The sequence below is a fragment of the Alosa pseudoharengus genome, unplaced genomic scaffold (genome assembly GCF_046254945.1).
Source record: "Alosa pseudoharengus isolate Yale_2024_CS ecotype anadromous, Long Island Sound unplaced genomic scaffold, YU_APseudo_1.1 YU_APseudo_1.1_scf_19, whole genome shotgun sequence".
In the NCBI taxonomy this organism is placed as follows: domain Eukaryota; kingdom Metazoa; phylum Chordata; class Actinopteri; order Clupeiformes; family Clupeidae; genus Alosa; species Alosa pseudoharengus.
The window spans coordinates 21,653,830-21,672,610 of NW_027468657.1; the positions used below are offsets into that span (position 1 = coordinate 21,653,830).

Consider the following 18,781-nt stretch of genomic DNA (forward strand, 5'->3'; position numbering starts at 1 on the left):
CGCTAACTCCAAAGTAAAGGCGCATTCTTCCGGCTATTGCGCAAAAGCCTCTTGTTCTGATATAATGACTATACAATATAATATATATTATATATTATATATATATATAATATAATACAACAATACAATACAACGACTTGAGTTATTTGCTTTTTACATCGGAATTGACGTCCACAGTGTTATGGACCCATTTGTCTGCAACGCAACGTAGCCTACAACATTTTTTTTAGAAATACAGGACGGGCTTACTATGCTGACGAATGAAGACTGCGTAACATGCGAGTATTTCCCCAAACTCTCGGATGCACATTACATGTAAAACATATCTTTTCAGTAGTCATTTCCAACTTTTCATGCTGATGGTGCTCATAATGCTATGTCTATCTATCTAGATCCAATAGCAATGTATGGTTGGGGAAGGCATAGAAAAAGTTGGAGAACCTGTGGCCTAAAACAATATTGGTGGTTGCAGGGTAGATTTGAAGTGAAATGGGTCGCGATGGTCTATCATTTTTAAAAAGTGGGTCCCCAGAAAAAAAGTTTGGGAAACACTGCTCTAGACCGCTGCGCTCCTCAGACGAACGACGTCTAGCTCTACCACCGGTACGCTCAGGCCAATCCAAACTTTTCTCATCTCTTTTTCCTCGTTGGTTGAACACACTGCCAGTTCCTACAAAGGCAGGGACATCCCTCTCCATTTTCAAAAAACTCCTGAAGACCCAGCTCTTTAGAGAACATCTCCTCTCATAGCACCACTTACAAGTCTTGCTGATCCTAGCACTCACCTGCTTTAAAACTTAAACTGTTTACCATGTTGTTAGTCGCTTTGGCTAAAAATGCGTCAGCCAAATGTAATGTAATGTAACTACCAGTGAGCCACAGTCTCCTGCGCAGCATTGCGCAGCGCTTCAGCTTCACTTCGGCATATGAAGTGCGTCCAAATTCACCCATTCTTCTCTGTTGAACTCCTCGGGAAGTAGGCTACTCATCACACGTGTCACATGAAAGAGCCTTTTCTCAGCTTTTAAACGGTGCTAGCTAGCCACTATTTGCTGTGATAAACAGTTTGCGAGAAAAATAACTTCAAGAGATTGAATAATTATTCTCTGCGCCCATCTCCACATCCATTCGTCTCGGTGGAATACACACTCTTCACGCAACACATGACAAACCATATATCAGAATAAACAGCAGACCTTACCTAACACAAAGTGTAATGCATTCCCGTGTAGTTAACTCCAGAGTAATCCGGTTTTGAAATAAATTGTAGCAAAATTCAACATGGTCTTTCGGCTTTAAGCATTTCTTAAAACTGAGCTGTGCTTACATCGCCTAGATATCTGTAAATATTAGAATCAGAGATACAGGCAGCTCACGGTTAAGAGTCACTGTCAATGTAGCCTTCATGATTTCTTTTCACAATATGCTAAGCATGCATTTATTTAAGTTTCTTAAAACTGAGCTGTGCTTAAATGGGTCAATGCATGATTTCATAACAGACCAAATAGAAAATAAATGTTAAATGTTAAATATAGCCTACATATCTGTACATATTAAAATCAGATTATGTAGGCTACACAATATAGTTAGATCAACTTGGACAGTAGCACATTTTAATCATGGATAGTTGGACAGTAGCACATTTTAATCATTTTATATATCTATAGTGGCTGGTGAAAGAGTTGAGTGGCTTTTTTTTCGGGGGGGCGGGGGGGTCAGTGGGTAGTGTCCCCACGAAAGCTCAGACCAAACCTACGCCCTTGCCTATAAGCAGTTTAATTAAATGTAATGTTAGTTGTAAACAAACGGGCTACTTGGTGAGGCTTGGCCTCACAGATGCGCTCGTGCCTTAAATGGCAATACAAATCTTCACGATATAGGCCTATTAACTGACCGATTCACGTTGGCTGAGGGGCAGGGGGGGCCATCAGACAATTGTTCCCAAGGGTCTATGAATTGTTAATCCGGCCCTGCCCCCAACGAACGCAACTTTCCACCTCTGAGACAGCTTAAAAGAAGTCTAGAGGACTCCTAACTCACTAAGACCTTACTGTAGGCTGCGCAAACCACAGGCCTTTTTTTTGGGCAAGCCTGCATTCGAGGCAGGGCTTTCTCTGCCATTGCTCCCACACTCTGGCACAGTCTACTACTCCATGTCCGCTCTGCCCCATCCCTGCCCATGTTCAAAATGCACTTCAAAACATTTCTTTTCACTAAGTCCTTTGACCCCTTGACCCCCCCCCCCCCATTTGTTAAGCTACCTTGGGTACCATGAAAGGCGCTATATACGTCCAAGTTATTATTATTCAGTCAGGACCACTTTGTCCAGATAGTTATATTTGTTTAAGTCCGCCACAGGACTTCCAAGATCATGCTTTTAGGGATAAGGGGAGAGCAGCAGAACGCCCCTGAATATCCATACCAGGCAACCTCCAGCCATGGAGGTATTCATTTGGCAAGCAATATGGCTACATGGCAATACATAGCTGTTCTGGGAGGCCCCCTGCCCTTCCATGTGCAAGTTTGGAAAGTGTAAGGCAGGGGGAGCAGCAAGACAAACCCCCAAAACTACCATACAGGCAAACCTCCAGCCAACCTCCAGGAGTGCAAAACATTTATTTATTTATTTATTTATTTTTTAAATGTGAGGATCAAGATAGCTTAAGCTTCTGGATGGAGGTAGCTCAAAGGCAGCTGAAGCCCATCAACCCCACACTTTGAACATAGGCACAGGAGCTATGGATCATGCTGAGAAAATGGGGCGTAGTCTATAGCGATCTGCCTAACTGCCAACGATTCAGCAGACGAGCAAAAAGACAAGCAATTAATAAGCCTAATTAGCCTTTCCCATAGGCAAAATTATTAATGAGTGAAGTAGGCCTAGGCTAGTTCATTTAAATTGTTACCACCTACATTAGGCACATATGGAAGCTTCAAAATTACCGATACTTGTCGAACGACTCAAAGCGTCTTAACAACCAATTTACCCCCAAAGCTCAATGCTGCGTCAGTCCCAAAGTCAACAAGATAGTCAAGCAGTTTAAACGTAAATTTAGAGCCAAACGAAAGAGATCTTCCAAAAGTAAGCTACAGAAGTTCTCGCTGGTTGTCGTTGTTGTTGAGGAAGTAATCAGCTGATCAATCAGCTGGGTAGTCAGCTGAGCAGTTAGCCGAGTTGCTGGGCGTGACTCCGTGGCCTGCCTGAACTAACGCTATGCTCCATTTATTGTTACACTAAAATCCGAAGTGGTGGATATTATAAATGTATTCTGTAAAATCAACACACAGGTATGCTTTATTACTATAGCTGTAACCATATGCTCCATGTATTTCCCATGCTATCATTCCAGTGACAAAGAACAGGGAGCAGCATCTCCAGTACCCAGCTGTGTGTCTAAGAAGATTGAAGCTTCAAGGACAGTTCCAATATATTCAAAGAGTTGGAAGGTCTGCTATAAACTAAAGTAAGTGACTCTGGTTTACTGTGATTAAGGTAGCCTGCAAAAAATCTGACCAAGGCCCTCTGAGTTTTGATACGCTGTATTTGACTATTATTGTTATAATTAAAGTACATCTAAAGGTTGTATCAGCGATTGCAGGCCCAAAAAAGGCCCAAACATAAATGATCACATTCATCTAATCTTTCCTAACGATCTGTTAGCTGCCCGCCCCATAAGCAGGCTGTCAAAAAAACGCGTCTCTGTAGGCAGCCTAGGCTCTGAGATCTGCAAAAACAATTGCTACCAACAAGTGTTGCCAACCACTCAAAGGCAAAATAAAGTGTTCCAACCAATAACCGACGAGATGCGCATTCAGGAGAGTTTCAATTGCTGATACCATCGCTGATACAACCTTTAAGTGTATTTAAGTAAATTTAAGTGCCGTTTAAGTGCATTTCTCAACTTCTTTTTCAAATGAACTTCAACAGATACTTTACCCGTGTAATGTTGCACATAAATTAAATCATTATCTTCCTGAGTTCTGGGCCCACTCTGTGATCAGTGTTTCAGTTAGAGTGTTTGAACACTTCACTTAACAATGAGCACCACAGACATATAAATCTATAGATCAGTTATGGCCCTGAATGTCAATCAACACCTGAGGAGAATCTGCTCATAAAATTCCTAGTAATTTATACAGCAAAGCAAAGTAAAAGTTGTACCTTTTTAATGGATTTCTTTTGTATATTTGTAATGGATTTATTGTTAAAATAAGATGGCACATATTATTTTTTAGAGTTTATGAACATAATTTAGCATAAGCAACATGGCACAAGTGAGAGTGGCGAGAGAAGCAACAACTATCACCATGCCTGAGGCCAGGTGCTGTTTACTGGGGGGCGGTGGTAGTGTAGTGGTTAAGAAGCTGGGCTAGCAAGCAGTAGCCTGAAAGTTGTGGGTTCAATTCCTGGCTTCCACTGTTGTGCCCTTGAGCAAGGCACTTGTACAATGTAATCCATTGTAATATAGTTGACATAAGTCACTTTTGATAACAGAGTGCTAAATGAATAAATGTTAATGTTACCAACACCATTACATAAGTTAATTTCTGATTGGACGAGAGATATATCAGGACATCCCCAATTGGGCGTTTTGCAGCTAGTTGTCACTCTGCATATTGCATTGAATTATCCAAGTCGAACATTCCATTCCTTCTAAACGAGAGAGCAGCGATTTCTTAACGTCACTTTTGAGTGAGAAAATGGAGTAAATAAAGAGTAGGTGAATGTTTAATTTAATATGAGACGTATAGACAGTGGCTGAAAGTGGTACTAAAGCTTCACGCAGCTTCACGCCTCGTAATGCGCGACTGAAGTGACCATTTGAAAGCAATGCCCACTGTATAGGCAAGTAAGTAAGCTATACAAGATACAAGTTACTGTATGCACAAGCACATATAGCCTCTCACTGAACTAGACTTGAGTCGTGTTACGTTGCTTGGCAACAGGAAGCGCCAAGGATAAGATTATTAAGCAATAAGCCCCAAGAGGCCGTAGGTTACACTGATTCTACAACAGCTAAGGGTCATTGTTAGGCACGACGCGCTAGCGGAGTGTGATATCCTTTGCCAACACCACTCCCACTAGTGTCGTATTGCTTAAAGGGACACCAGGCAACGTTTTTGTGTTAATTACTCATCTTCGTAAGTCGGTATATGGTTAAATGACTCATTACAGGGCGAATGAAGACTCTCTCGCCCGCCCCTACTGCCTGTAGGAAGAATATCCCGCTTGCAAGTTCAGTGTATCGTACCCGCCGACCGAAGCAGGATCAGTTTACATCCTGCATCCACAGCACAGAGGCAGGCTAACGAAACGCGATTGTTGCAAACGTGTGTATAATGGCAGAGCCGGCGAAGAAGTAGCGAAAACCCTTGACGGAAGATGCAATGAAAAGGAAAAAATCTTTACACCGAGCGAGGGGGTACTTTAAATACAACAGTTCTAACGATTAATCGGCTTTACAGACCAACTTCAGTGAGAGAATGTGCTTGTGAATGTGCACACTAATTTGTGCAGCCTACTTACTTGTCTATACATCACATGCTATATCAAACATTAACCCAACTTCATTTAGTCTATAAATGACAATAATGAAGTCATACCCTATGACATTTTTAATGATTTTTTTGTTACAATAAAATCCTTTCTTCTTTTTTTAATTAAAATCCTCAGAGATGAAAAACAGAGAGCAGGATCTCCAGTACCCAGTTGTGTGCCTGTTAAGAGTGATGCCTCCTTGCAGAAACCCCCGAATATAAGTGGAGATGCCTCTGATACCAGGTCAGACTGTCTTTGTTGGTGTGCAGTGCATATACCCACAGAAGCTACAGATGGCCATTAATTTCTTGATTTATTCAAGGGAGCTTTCTTTCCCATAGCAGTAATTTTTTCAAAACCTCTTATTATGAACATTCCGTCTTTTGCCCAAAGTGAATCTACCAAAAGTAACTGGTGGAGATTCAACCATATATGGTCAATTCTGGGCGGACCTGGACAATTTTCTGGACAATCCATGCTCTGGACATAAGTGTGGTGCCATGCTGTTAATGTGTTTATCATAAATGGGTTATATAGACTGGATGCACAAAACATGAAAATTAGTTGCAAAACTGTGTTTATCACAGAAACTTACGCTGTAGAGGACACACAGTCTTGTATGATCAGTGATTCAACTTTGACTCCATTGTTTAGCTCTTAATTTAGTGTATGTTATTTCAGTGTATTGACAGTGCACATTTTATGTTAAATGTGAAGATGCCTAGTCAGTTTTTTCCTGTTGCTGTTAAATGTGTGGTCCTGTGAATATGTTAATGGCAGACACTCTTTATAATGTGAAGTAAGTGATGTCACATTTAATGTCACATATACCAATAGAAACAGCTGCTCCACCTGTAAACTTAAGTTGATTTCTGCTACAGTAATGAAAATGTTTTAAAGGAACACAACTGTTTGGGAAATTAGCTTATTTGCAGTCTACTCCAGAGTAAGATAAGAGGAGTGGTGTAACCCACTTCCAATGACTTATGCTTAGCTAGGCTAATGTCAGACCAGGTTATTGTGGACACACAGAAAAGAGAAGGGGATGTATCCTGACTATCCTTTTCTCCAACTTTGGCATAGACAAGAGGAATAAGATTAAGAAATACTTATCTGAAAGGAAATTTGATTGTCACAACTGCACCATCCTGTGTAGGATTTAATATTTTCCCCGAAAATTAGATGAATCAGATCCCGGGAAATGGGTCGTCTTAGTTTTAGTTTAAGACTTAGTTTTCTGTCTTTGACTTATTTTATGGAAACGATTTGTGCTATTCAGAAAGCATATCTTCTATCGTCTTTCCAGGCGCACGCACCATATAGCCTATCGACTGCCTAAACAGATTTTAGGCTCTGCTCTTGGGTTTGGCCTTGCAGCGAACTCAACCCTCTTTTTGCTTGCAGTTTGTTAAATAAAGCAATGCAGATTACATTATCCCCATCAGCCCTAAATAGCTGTTTTACTTACCGGTAGCCTACAGTACTTGCAGCCATCAGGCCTAGGGATAAAGCCATGTCAAAGTACAAATGCACAAGGGACCCAGCTGACTTCTCACAGTTTAAAGCTAATAGAAATGAGGCCCAACGTATAATCAAAGAGTCCAAAAGGACCTACAGTACTTTTCGGAACAGATAAACGAAAACAAAGACAATCACCAACATTTGTGGAAGGTTCTGAAAAATCTAGGATGCATACCTAAGACAACAAGCACCCCCAGTTCTTGTATAACTCTCTCTATTGATGGAAAAGAGGTAAATAAGAAGGAGGATATTGCCAATCACTTTAACAACTAGATGTACCGCAGAGCGGTACAAAATATGACCGCCGCCCAGTCCAGCACATTTTTTCCACAAAAAAAAATCACGCTGAAAGGCCTATATGATTCTAACTGTCTCACTAAATTGCATTATCCACACTCAATTCTCAATGGTATCTGCTAGACCAGCGGTCCCCAACCACCGGGCCGCGGGACATTCCTAACCGGGCCGTAGCCTACGACACGATTTTCTTAAAAAATGCATGCAAACTAAATTCAATTTCATTTGCAATAATGTCACGTTTTTACATGGCATAGGCCTATATGCAGTTGTTTAATTGCACGCATGTTTGCATTTTGCAAGGTCTATTTTCTTACGTCTGTCTGTCCCGCCTTCAACACTTTTACATATTGCCTTCAGCGCTGCGCAGCCTCAGGTCAGCTCACTTCACCTTCTTAGCGAACGGTAGTGTCACACAAAGTTAGCTAAACTGCTAGAATGAGCAACAAAAAACAAGCATCTTTAGCAGGTCACTGGCCAGAGTGTTTGAGTTGCGAGAGCCGCTGCAGAGATTTCTTACAGAAAAAGTCACCGTTAGCTGAACATTTTAGTGATGAGGACTGGGTGTCAAAACTCGCTTAACTGTGTGACATATTCAGGTTGCTTAATGACCTCAACCTGTCACTCCAGGGGAAATTGACGACTGTCTTTAAACTGGCAGAAAGTCGCTGCATTTAAAGCCAAGCTTGATTTGTGGGGACGACGAGTGGACCGGGGTGTATTTGATATGTTCCAAACAGTAGTGGGGGTTTTGGGAGAGACTGAGACAGGGCCCTTTCTCTCGCAGCTGGTGCGCAATCACCTTGTTGCGCTTTCAAATGAGTTTGAGCGTTACTTCCCATCCTCCAAAGATCCACGGCAAACCAATGAGTGGGTCCGCAACCCATTTGTCAATATCCCGAATAGTCCTAACTTGTCAGCGCAGGAGGAAGAGCAGTTGATCGAAATTGCAAATGACGGTGGTCTTAAGAGTGTGTATAAGGAAACCTCTCTGGCGGGTTTTTGGATCAAAACCAAAGCAGAATATCCCGAGATAGCCGTAAACGCGCTGAAAACGTTGCTACCATTTCCCACCACGTATCTATGCTAGGCCGGGTTTTCGGCAATGACTGCAACTAAGACCAAATTGTGTATCGACTGGACATTTCAAACACACTGAGGGTGTCACTGTCTTCCATCACCCCCAGATGGAACCTTCTTGTTGCAGGGAAAAAAGCACAGGGCTCCCACTGATTATATTCGTAATGCACGTTATGTTTTGTTCCCATATTTTGTTAAGCATGTTCACACTTATAGATGTAGCTTCAAGTTGTTCAATATTCATAGTTCATATTGTTCAATTTTCACTTCTTCAAGTTCACGTTTTTCACATGTTTAAGAGATCCTTGCCTTCACTGTTCATACATAACTGGAGCTAGTTCTTTTCAAGTAATGCATGCACAACACAAATGGAACATGGAACCCCCGACCCCATCCCCCCCCACGCCCCCCACCCCCCACCCCGCCGGTCCGTGAAAAAAAAATAGGAAACAAACCGGTCCATGGTACATAAAAGGTTGGGGACCCCTGTGCTAGACAACAAGTTCCAAAACATGATTAGTTCATAGATTTCACATGTAAAATTCATTTTATACAACCCCACCCCCATCTTGCCTGTTAATAATTCTGAGAAATTCTTGAATTGTGTGCATGTGTGCGTGCACACGTTTATGTTTATGTGTGTGGGTGTGTGTGTGTGTCTGTGTGTGTGCTTGTGTGTTTGTCTGCGTATGTGTGTTTGTGCATATGCATGCATGCGTACATATGTTTACTGTGTGAGTATGTGTCATACGTATGATTACTGTGAATGTATGTGTGTGCGTGTGTATCTGTTTATGCACATGTGTGCACATGGAATGGGTTAACATGACCCCTGGAGGCAAACATACGGAAAAAATTGGTCATCCTAGGCCCTACGGTTCTCAAGATATTCACAGAAAACTGTGTCTGCCCTACCCTCCTTTCGGGGGGTCCAGTCCAGCGGGGGGGCTACAGATCAAAACGAAAAACGACGGTTTCATGCTATCCATGTGGGGTTACATGCCCACCAAGTTTCATGTACCCCAGTCTTTCAGTGTCCCGGGAATCCTTGTTGGTGTATGGTCACTAAATGTACACACAAATTATTTTATTGTAAGGCCCCCATGAACGAAAGTCACAAAAAAGTTATACAAAAAAAAGGTGGACCTCCTAGGCCCTACGGTTCTCGAGATATTCACAGAAAACTGTCTCCGGCCACCTACAGGCCAGTTGGTGTATAGTAACATAAATGAATTTATTGTGTGGCCCCCCCATGAACGGAATTCCACGAAACTTGGCGTGCATTCAGAGGGTGTCATAATGATCCTCAGGGCTTAAATTTCACTGCGGGATTGCGGGTATAGCTAGGGTTGCAAAATTCCGGGAATTTTCAAAGTTGGAAACTTTCCATGGGAATTAATGGGAATATATGGGAATTAACAGAAATTAATGGGAATAAACTGGGAATTTTTAATATGGCAAGTTAGTCTATAACAGAGAACAAAACCCCATCTTGCAGTTTAATATTAGTTAAAACAACCTGATTTAATGCAATTTCAGTCAAATTTCTACCCTGCACATATGTCAATCACATGCACACAGCAATCGGCATAGGCTGCTAGACATAAAGGAAACCTATGGTGAAAAAATGTTCCAACCAATCGGATTTTGTTGTTGAGTGGTGTGGTGTGGTGTATCTTGGGCAGTTCAGTGTTGCTAGTTTAGCACGCTAGTAAACCATAGGCAGAGAATGGGATTCCCGCTAGCATGCTAGCTAGCTTTGTATGCTAAGCTAAGCGAAAATACGAACATACAAATCATATTGCTTATTACGAAACAAAATGTTTGTATATGAAACAGTTTCTATGAATTACCCAAAATTCCTAGCCTGGCTAGCGCCACCACTTCTCAATGAGACGTGGTCTGGGAACCAAGCGTTAATTTTCTCGTATTTGAAAAAAATGCCCAGATCCGTTTATTGGGTGCCACGGATGTCTATCAAATGCGTCTGTGCATAGCTCATCATCGTCTTGCTATCCCCCTTGTTCTGTGATTGGTCCCCTATCTCAGGCGAAAAATTGGTCCATGGTCTCCAGGCTGCCTTAGCAGCGTGAATCAAATCGCGCGCAAGGCAGCATGGGAACACCCAGGCTACAAAATTCCCAGTTAATTCCCGTAAATTCCCATAATTTCCTTTAATTCCATGAAAGTTTCCAATTTGGAATATTTTCAAAATTCCCCAGCTTAACTTCCCATGGTAAGTTTCCGGAAATTTACCGGAAATTTTCCGCCCCTTTGCAACCCTAGGTATTGCACATAATTTGTTGAAGTCCCGCAACTCTAGCCATCATAATGCGAGAAATTCCCGCATACACTTTTACAGCCTGTCTGATGACGTTAATATAATCATTAAGTGGCGTGAATGCGGTGCTATTGACCGGACTGATCAACTACCGAGTTGAATTGAACATAGCCTCATGCAGACGCAGACGCACACACACACAGAGAGAGAAAGAGAGAGAAAGAGAACCACTTTGCGCTTACGCAACCATGGCAAACTTTTACATCTGGAAAGAGCTCCTTGGTAACTATCCTGCTAGCTCAGGTCACGTCAACACTTGATCCCAGAAAGATTGTCTTCGACATGTTCGTTTTTTGAACATTAATTGTATCTAATGACATAGAAAACATAATGATTTGCATCCACATACCGCACTATGCACAACTTTTATTCACTAGCGACTATAGCCTAAAACAGTCAGGCTGAAGGGAGGCTAATTACTCCATAGAATTACTCTCACGTATTTTCTTAAAGTGACAGGCACTCAATTACACCTACTCATCACCAATGTGCACTCAATTAGACTTACACACCACATTAAATATATGCCTAAGTGTTATAGGTTAAACGTCAATATGAGGCATTCAAATTACTAAATATGTTTAGCTACTAGTAATTACTAGTAAAATGCTATACTTTAAAAAATGCATTATTAAATAAATACACTCTATATGAATTCAAAAATATATGATAGAAACATATCACATAAGCTATCATTTTCAGTGTGTGTTTGTGTGTGTGGGGAGAGTCAAGCAGAATCTAGGATGTCCACTGTTGTGAATGATCCTACTACAATATTTATTACTGATGACGTCACGGTGGTGGGGGCCCCAAAATCAAACACTTTTTTAAAAAAGTATCGAAGAAGTATCGAAATCACAATTTCTGTACTTGGTATCAGAATCGACCCCCCTCCCCCCCAAATTGTGTAAATCCCCCCTACATGAATAACCTAAGGGGGGAATTCCCCCCCATTTTGAAAAATGAATTTTAAGCCTTGATCCTACACTTCCAATTTCGTGCAGTTTTGACTATGTTAGGTCACAGATACCTGGGATTACAACACCTCATTTTTACTTTTTTGTGTTTAACTAGGTGGCGCTATACATGAAATGAGTGGTTATGGAATGGGTTGACATGGCCCCTTGAGATCAACATACAAAAAAAATGGTCCTCCTAAACCCTACGGTTCTCGAGATATTCACAGAAAACTGTGTCTGCCCTACCCTCCTTTTGGGGGGTCCAGTCCAGCGGGGGGGCCACAGATCAAAACGAAAAACGATGGTTCCATGTTATCCATGTGGGGTTACATGCCCACCAAGTTCCGTGTACCCCAATCTTTCAGTGTCCCGGGAATCCTTGACGGAAATTTGGACATGCGAAAAAGAGAAGAAGAAAAAAAGAAAGAAAGAAAAAATCTGACTAAACCTATATGACTGCCGCTTCGCTGCGCGGCGGTCATAATTATTTCACCTCAGTTGCCCACAAACTTGTGGAGAAGCTACCACCCAGCCCAAATTTGTACGGGCCTGAACACATTCAGGATTTTTATACTATGATAGATGTGACTCCCAGTAGTTTTTCCTTCAATCCTGTGTCAGCAGAAAAAATCGGCGACATGCTAAAGGGACTTAACTCTGCCAAAGCCACAGGGCTAGATAATATCTCAGCCAGGTTCTTGAAAGATGCAGCTGATCTCATAGCCCCTTTTATTGTTCATGTTATTAATCTGTCCTTGGAGCAAGGCACTGTTCCTGATGACATGAAACATTCTAAAGTCATCCCACTTTTCAAGAAAGGTGATAGGTCTGATCCGGGAAATTATCGACCGGTTTCTATTTTGAGTGTAGTCTCCAAGGTCCTGGAGAAAGTAGTTCATGAACAATTGTATCAATATGCTGTGGATGCCTCTATGAATTCCAATCAGGGTTCAGACAGTCACATTCAACTGACTCATGTCTACTGTTCCTAACTGACTTCATAAGGGGCGAAATAGATGGTGGCAAGCTATGTGGCATGATCCTAATTGACTTACAGAAGGCCTTTGATACGGTCGATCATAGCCTACTGTACATCAAGTTGTCAGCCTTGTGCATGTGCCCTTCCGCCTTAAGTTGGTTTGTTTCCTACCTCTCCGGTAGATCCCAAAAGACTTCCAAGGTCATATATCCAAGGAACAACTGGTAACTTGTGGAGTTCCCCAAGGGAGCGTCTTAGGGCCATCACTGTTTTTAATCTACATTAATGACATGAAGTCCGCCTCCAATGAGAGCTTGTTTTTATATGCTGACGATTCAGCTATTATAGCCTCCAACAAAAATGAGCCTGAGCTGCATGCCATTTTGCAAGAGGAATTCAGTAGGATAAGGGTCTGGCTATTAGACAATAAATTGTCTCTTCATGTGGCCTGAACTGAATTCATAGTGTTTGGCTCTAAGCCAAGACTGCACAAGAAAGAGTTGTATAGTATCAGCCTTGGGGGGCAGCTCTTCCCTGCCAAGCCCTCAGTGACATATTTAGGATGCTGTTTAGACAGCAACGTACAGTAGATGGGGGGAGCATGGCTTCAAAGCTCATGAGCAATGTTAATGGCCGATCCAGATTCCTAGATCAGAAAGCTCCATTCCTTGACACAGAGAGCCTCAGACTGCTAGCTAATTCACTGGCTTTATGCTGCTTTGATTACGGCTTTAGCTCATGGTATGGTGGTCTTACTAAGGCCCTAAAGAACAAACTGCGGGTATCTCAGAATAGGTTAGTCAGGGTAGTGCTGGGGCTCACATCAAGGGATCATGTGAATAAGCTCCAGTTCCAACAGCTGGGCTGGCTCCCCCTGGAGGCTATGGCAGTTCAGCTCCAGCTCAGGGTGGTCCATAATGTTTGCGATCATAAGTCACCGGCATTAAAAATCACAAGGAGTAGGGATGCCCATGCTTACCACATCAGAGCTTGTAATGCAGACTTGTACTTGCCTAAGTTCAAAACAAACATTGGTAAGTGCACTCTCAAATATAGTGGTGTGGTGATTTGGAATAAATTACCTTTGGAAATTAAGAGCATATCCACCTATCATTGTTTTAGGAAAAAAGTAAAATCCTGGCTCATGGAGAATTTAAATCCCTAGTGACACTAACATGTCTTCCTCCATGTGAGTTGTCTGTTGGTGTTGTCTATGTATGCACATTGCACTTTAATACAGAAAGGAAGGGTTAGGGAAGATTCTTTTATGTTTAGCCTCTCATGGTCTATTTATATGATGTTTAATTGTTTTGTTTTATGTGGATATATGTCTTGTAACATCAGGGACCATGATGGAAATAAGTGCTTGCACACACTTTATTTTTTTTTCTATCCCTTGGATATGTCTTTATTCCACATAAATCAAATCAAATCAAACGTATTGCTAAAGTTAGCCTTTTAAACTCACAAAACATCATGATCACAAGGAGTTACATAAATGTTAGCTGTAAACCTCCACGTTAACCAGCAGCACATCTTCAGCCTATCATTTTGACAATAGCCTAGAAGCTATACTAGCAAATATTTTATGTAAATCATATGAGTATAATAAACTGTAACTTACTGACAACTAAGGTAGGCCCTAATTATAAATCAGACTGCCGAGTAACGTTAACCTAACATTATGATGAACTGCCATAACGTAACGTAAAACATTAATTTGACAATAGCAAGTAAAGTTAGCTAGCCTAACATTAGTTGACCCAAGCATGAATGAGTTTGTAAGTTAGACAGTACAATGTACAAAGACTGTAAACATGCCCGAATTTAATGTAGTACAATTTTAGAATAAAACATTATCGTTTGATAAATAAATGCTTGCTTACCATTAAGGCGGAGCGGCGAACTTGACAGAGAGCTGAACACCGTTGGTCTGACTGAACTGTTGCTGAAAATGATCTCCTGCCGGACAGTTCAAACGTCGTCATTGCATTGAACTTATGACAACTTAGGCTTCATATTTCTTTTAGTTTACAATTCATTCTCACCCTGCCCTTTCTTTTTTTTCTGGAAGTGTGCTTTCAAGAAACAAAGCGCGTCGATAGATCTCTGCGCTCAGGCAGTTTCGGATTTTTGAGACAAATTGGCCGCAGACGCGCTCACCGCCTCCACGGATGTAGCCTGAAAAGTACTAGAGATTCAAACAACTGTTGCGCGTGGGATGGTCTCCTGGTGGTGGCCTTGAAGAGGGTCTACGGTAGGCCTACGGAACTAGTCTTGATCAGATTTCCAGGGAATCCCGTCTCCCGGGTTTAAACCCTAGTCCTGTGCATGTAAAAATACAGAAAGAATAGAATTCACATCAGTCATCAGCCACATCTCTACAGCAAAGAGGTGAAGAGTTACATAGTTTATTGGTCATTGGAAGGAATGACCTTCTGTGTCTCTCAGAGGAACATTTGGGGGAGTAGCCTGCCACTGAAGATCCTTTTCAGCTCAATAAGTCTATCATTTAGGGGATGAGAGGTGTAGACGCCAAATAATCTAATTTCCCAATAAGGTGCCGTGTTCCATTATTATGACCGCTGCTTGTCATATAGGTTTATGTGTACATTTAGTGACTGTACACCAATCGTAGATGGTGGAGTAGAGCGAAGGGTTGCTGAACTTCACACTAGAGGGTGACAATTTTTCGGGACTCAAGCGGGTCACAGTATTCAATTTCACTGTTGGTAACGTGATAGGGATGGAATAGAGCATAGAAATCAGCGAGAGCGGGCGCGAGCCAAAAGATTGCTATCACGCTCATACACGCGCACACACACACACATAAAGACACACACACACACACACACACACACACACACAGTACATATGCACTCACACGCATGCACGCACATGCACACACACAGGTGCGCTCACTCACATGCATGCACGCACGCACGCACACACACACACATACATAAACACACCCACACACACTGAACACACACACTGCACACACACACACGTATGCAGGCAAGTAGTCACACGCACACACAAGTTGCAAGAGTAGGAGATGGAGACAAATTGACAAGCCTTATTTACGAAAAAGAACTATAGTAATCTTATAAGATTTCTATAGTAGTGTATAATACTTCTGTGATGTTCTGTAATATCTCTATAATATCCTTAGCCGCTATAATATTTTCTATAGTAGTCTTATAGTACTTCTATAGTATCCAAAATAATAGTATTCCTATAAGATTCCTATAATAGTTTGTCACAAAATACTACAAGATTCCTATAGTTCTTTTTCATAAGGGTATTTTTGCGGAGAGAATGTGCAGGACTTAGCGGCGGTCATATTTTGTACTGCTCTGGGCAGTGTTGCCACAGTTACCTTGAAAAAGTAATCTAATTACTGATTACTCCTTTAAAAAGTAACTTAGTTACTTTACTGATTACTTGATTTTAAAAGTAACTAAGTTAGATTACAAGTTACTTTATTAGTTACTTTCAGCTGCCGACAACACCCCCAACGCCTTAACATAAAAATGATAACCGGTTTTGCCAATACTCACTATACTGGAAGTGCATTTTAACAGCAATGTATAGCAGACATCCCAACCTAACCTACTTAGATACTGAAATTCAGATGTTTGTTCAATAATGTCTAAGTACACCAAATAAGGAAGGCCTATTGATAGAAATTGTTATAGTAAAATATGTAGATTTTTTTTTCATGTAGCCTTGGCAACTAGCCATCTTGTAGCCTATAGGCCTGAGTAATATGCAAATGAAATTACACTTGTTAAACTCACCTCAACAAGTCTTTTGCAATCATTTAACCCGCCGTGAGCAATGCTAAAGTTGCTGTTACAAACAGTGCAGTGTGCAAGATTATCATTACAGTGCATGAAAATGCACTGTACTGTTCTTCCTAGGCTTTTTATTACAGTGCATGAAAATGCACTGTACTGTTCTTCCAAGTCTTCTTATTACAGTGCATGAAAATGCACTGTACTGTTCTTCCAAGTCATCTTCTTCTTCTTATTATTATATTCTAACGCAGTTAATGCAGCTTGAACCGTTTAACGTAGAAACTTCATTCAAACTATGTTACGTAGGTCTTACTTAGGACATGGGGGCTTTGTACATTACTTTGTACTTTGTTACATCTTTGTAACTTTTATACTTTTTAAACTATTAATTAAAAATTATTAAACATTTCCCCATAGACTTAACATTGGGCCTTTATGACATCACAGCAATTAGAATCTTGTGGCAGGTGGCCAGGCCAGGTGGCCAACTGTCAGTTTCTCAGGCTTTAAAAGCATACAGTCTCATTCTATAAGACTACAAATCATGTTAAACTGTTTCCTCTGTCCACAACTGTTTCAAAATAAAAGTCCTCACTACAATAATTCCCTATTAAATAATGTAACCATTTAAACTGTCCACTTATTTAACTATTCAGTCATTCCAACTATATTAAACCTCATCTACCTGCAAATAATTTAACCTTTTAAACCATCCACCTATTTAACTGTTTAGTCATTCCAACTATATTAAACCTCATCTACCTAGTTCAGTCATTCCAACTATATTAAACCTCATCTACCTAGTTCAGTCATTCCAACTATATTAAACCTCATCTACCTAGCAAATAATTTAACCTTTTACACTATCGACCTATTTAACTGTTTAGTCATTCCAACTATATTAAACCTCATCTACCTAGTTCAGTCATTCCAACTATATTAAACCTCATCTACCTAGCAAATAATTTAACCATTTAAACTATCCACCTATTTAACTGTCCAGTCATTCCAACTATATTAAACCTTGTCTACCTAGCAAATAATTTAACCTTTTAAACTATCCACCTATTTAACTGTTCAGTCATTCCAACTATATTAAACCTCATCTACCTAGTTCAGTCATTCTAACTATATTAAACCTCATCTACCTAGTTCAGTCATTTCAACTATATTAAACCTCATCATGTTGGTTGCCAATTAGCACATCATCTGTTTTAACAATATATTTCACACCATATGTTTTGCATTTTCATGCACTGGTAATTCCCTGGAATTGCGTTTTCTAGTTATAGTGCATGAAAATGCACTATATTGTTCTTCCAAGTCTTCTTATTATAGTGCATGAAAATGCACTATATTGTTCTTCCAAGTCTTCTTATTAGAGTGCATGAAAATGCACTCTACTGTTCTTCCTAGGCTTCTTCTTCTTATTATTACAGTGCATGAAAATGCACTGTACTGTTCTTCCTAGGCTTCTTCTTCTTCTTCTTCTTATTCTTATTATAGTGCATGAAAATGCACTATACTGTTCTTCCAAGTCTTCTTATTCTTACGATTATTAGAGTGCATGAAAATGCACTCTACTGTTCTTCCTAGGCTTCTTCTTCTTCTTCTTCTTCTTCTTCTTCTTCTTCTTATTAGAGTGCATGAAAATGCACTCTACTGTTCTTCCTAGGCTTCTTCTTATTATTATTATTACAGTGCATGAAAATGCACTGTACTGTTCTTCCTAGGCTTCTTCTGATTCTTATTACAGTGCATGAAAATGCACTGTACTGTTATTCCAAGGCATTTTATTATTACAGTGCATGAAAATGCACTGTAATGTTCTTCCTAGGCTTCTTATTCTTATGCTTATTACAGTGCATGAAAATGCACTGTACTGTTCTTCCTAGGCTTCTTCTTCTTCTTCTAACGCAGTTAATGCAGCTTCAACCATTTAACGTAGAAACTTCATTCAAACTGCGTTGCGTAGGTCTTACTTACGACATGTGGGCTTTGTATTTTTCATCTTTGTAACTTTTATACTTTTTAAACTATTAATTAAAAACTGTTCAAAATTTCCCCATAGACTTAACATGGGCTGATGACATCACAATAGAGCCGTTAAGCAATTAGAATCCTATGGCAGGTGTTCGGGCCACCTGGATCTCAACTGCCAGTCTCAGGCTTTAAGCATACAAACTGGCCCTATTAAGACTACACATCCTGTCCAACTGCTTCCACTGCCAAAAACTGTTTCAAAATAAAAGTCCTCACTAC

General features: G+C 40.7%; 1 protein-coding gene across 5 annotated transcripts in view; it reads left to right on the top strand.

Annotated features, from left to right (window-relative positions):
* The window catches only part of LOC143132456 (uncharacterized), a 69,442-nt gene that overhangs the window by 27,272 nt on the left and 23,389 nt on the right, over positions 1–18,781 (top strand). For all 5 annotated transcript variants that reach the window (XM_076292006.1, XM_076292007.1, XM_076292002.1 and 2 more), the window contains 2 exons: positions 3,351–3,464; positions 5,675–5,782. In XM_076292006.1, coding sequence (XP_076148121.1) covers positions 3,351–3,464; positions 5,675–5,782 — 222 coding nt within the window. The remainder of the gene's footprint in view (positions 1–3,350; positions 3,465–5,674; positions 5,783–18,781) is intronic.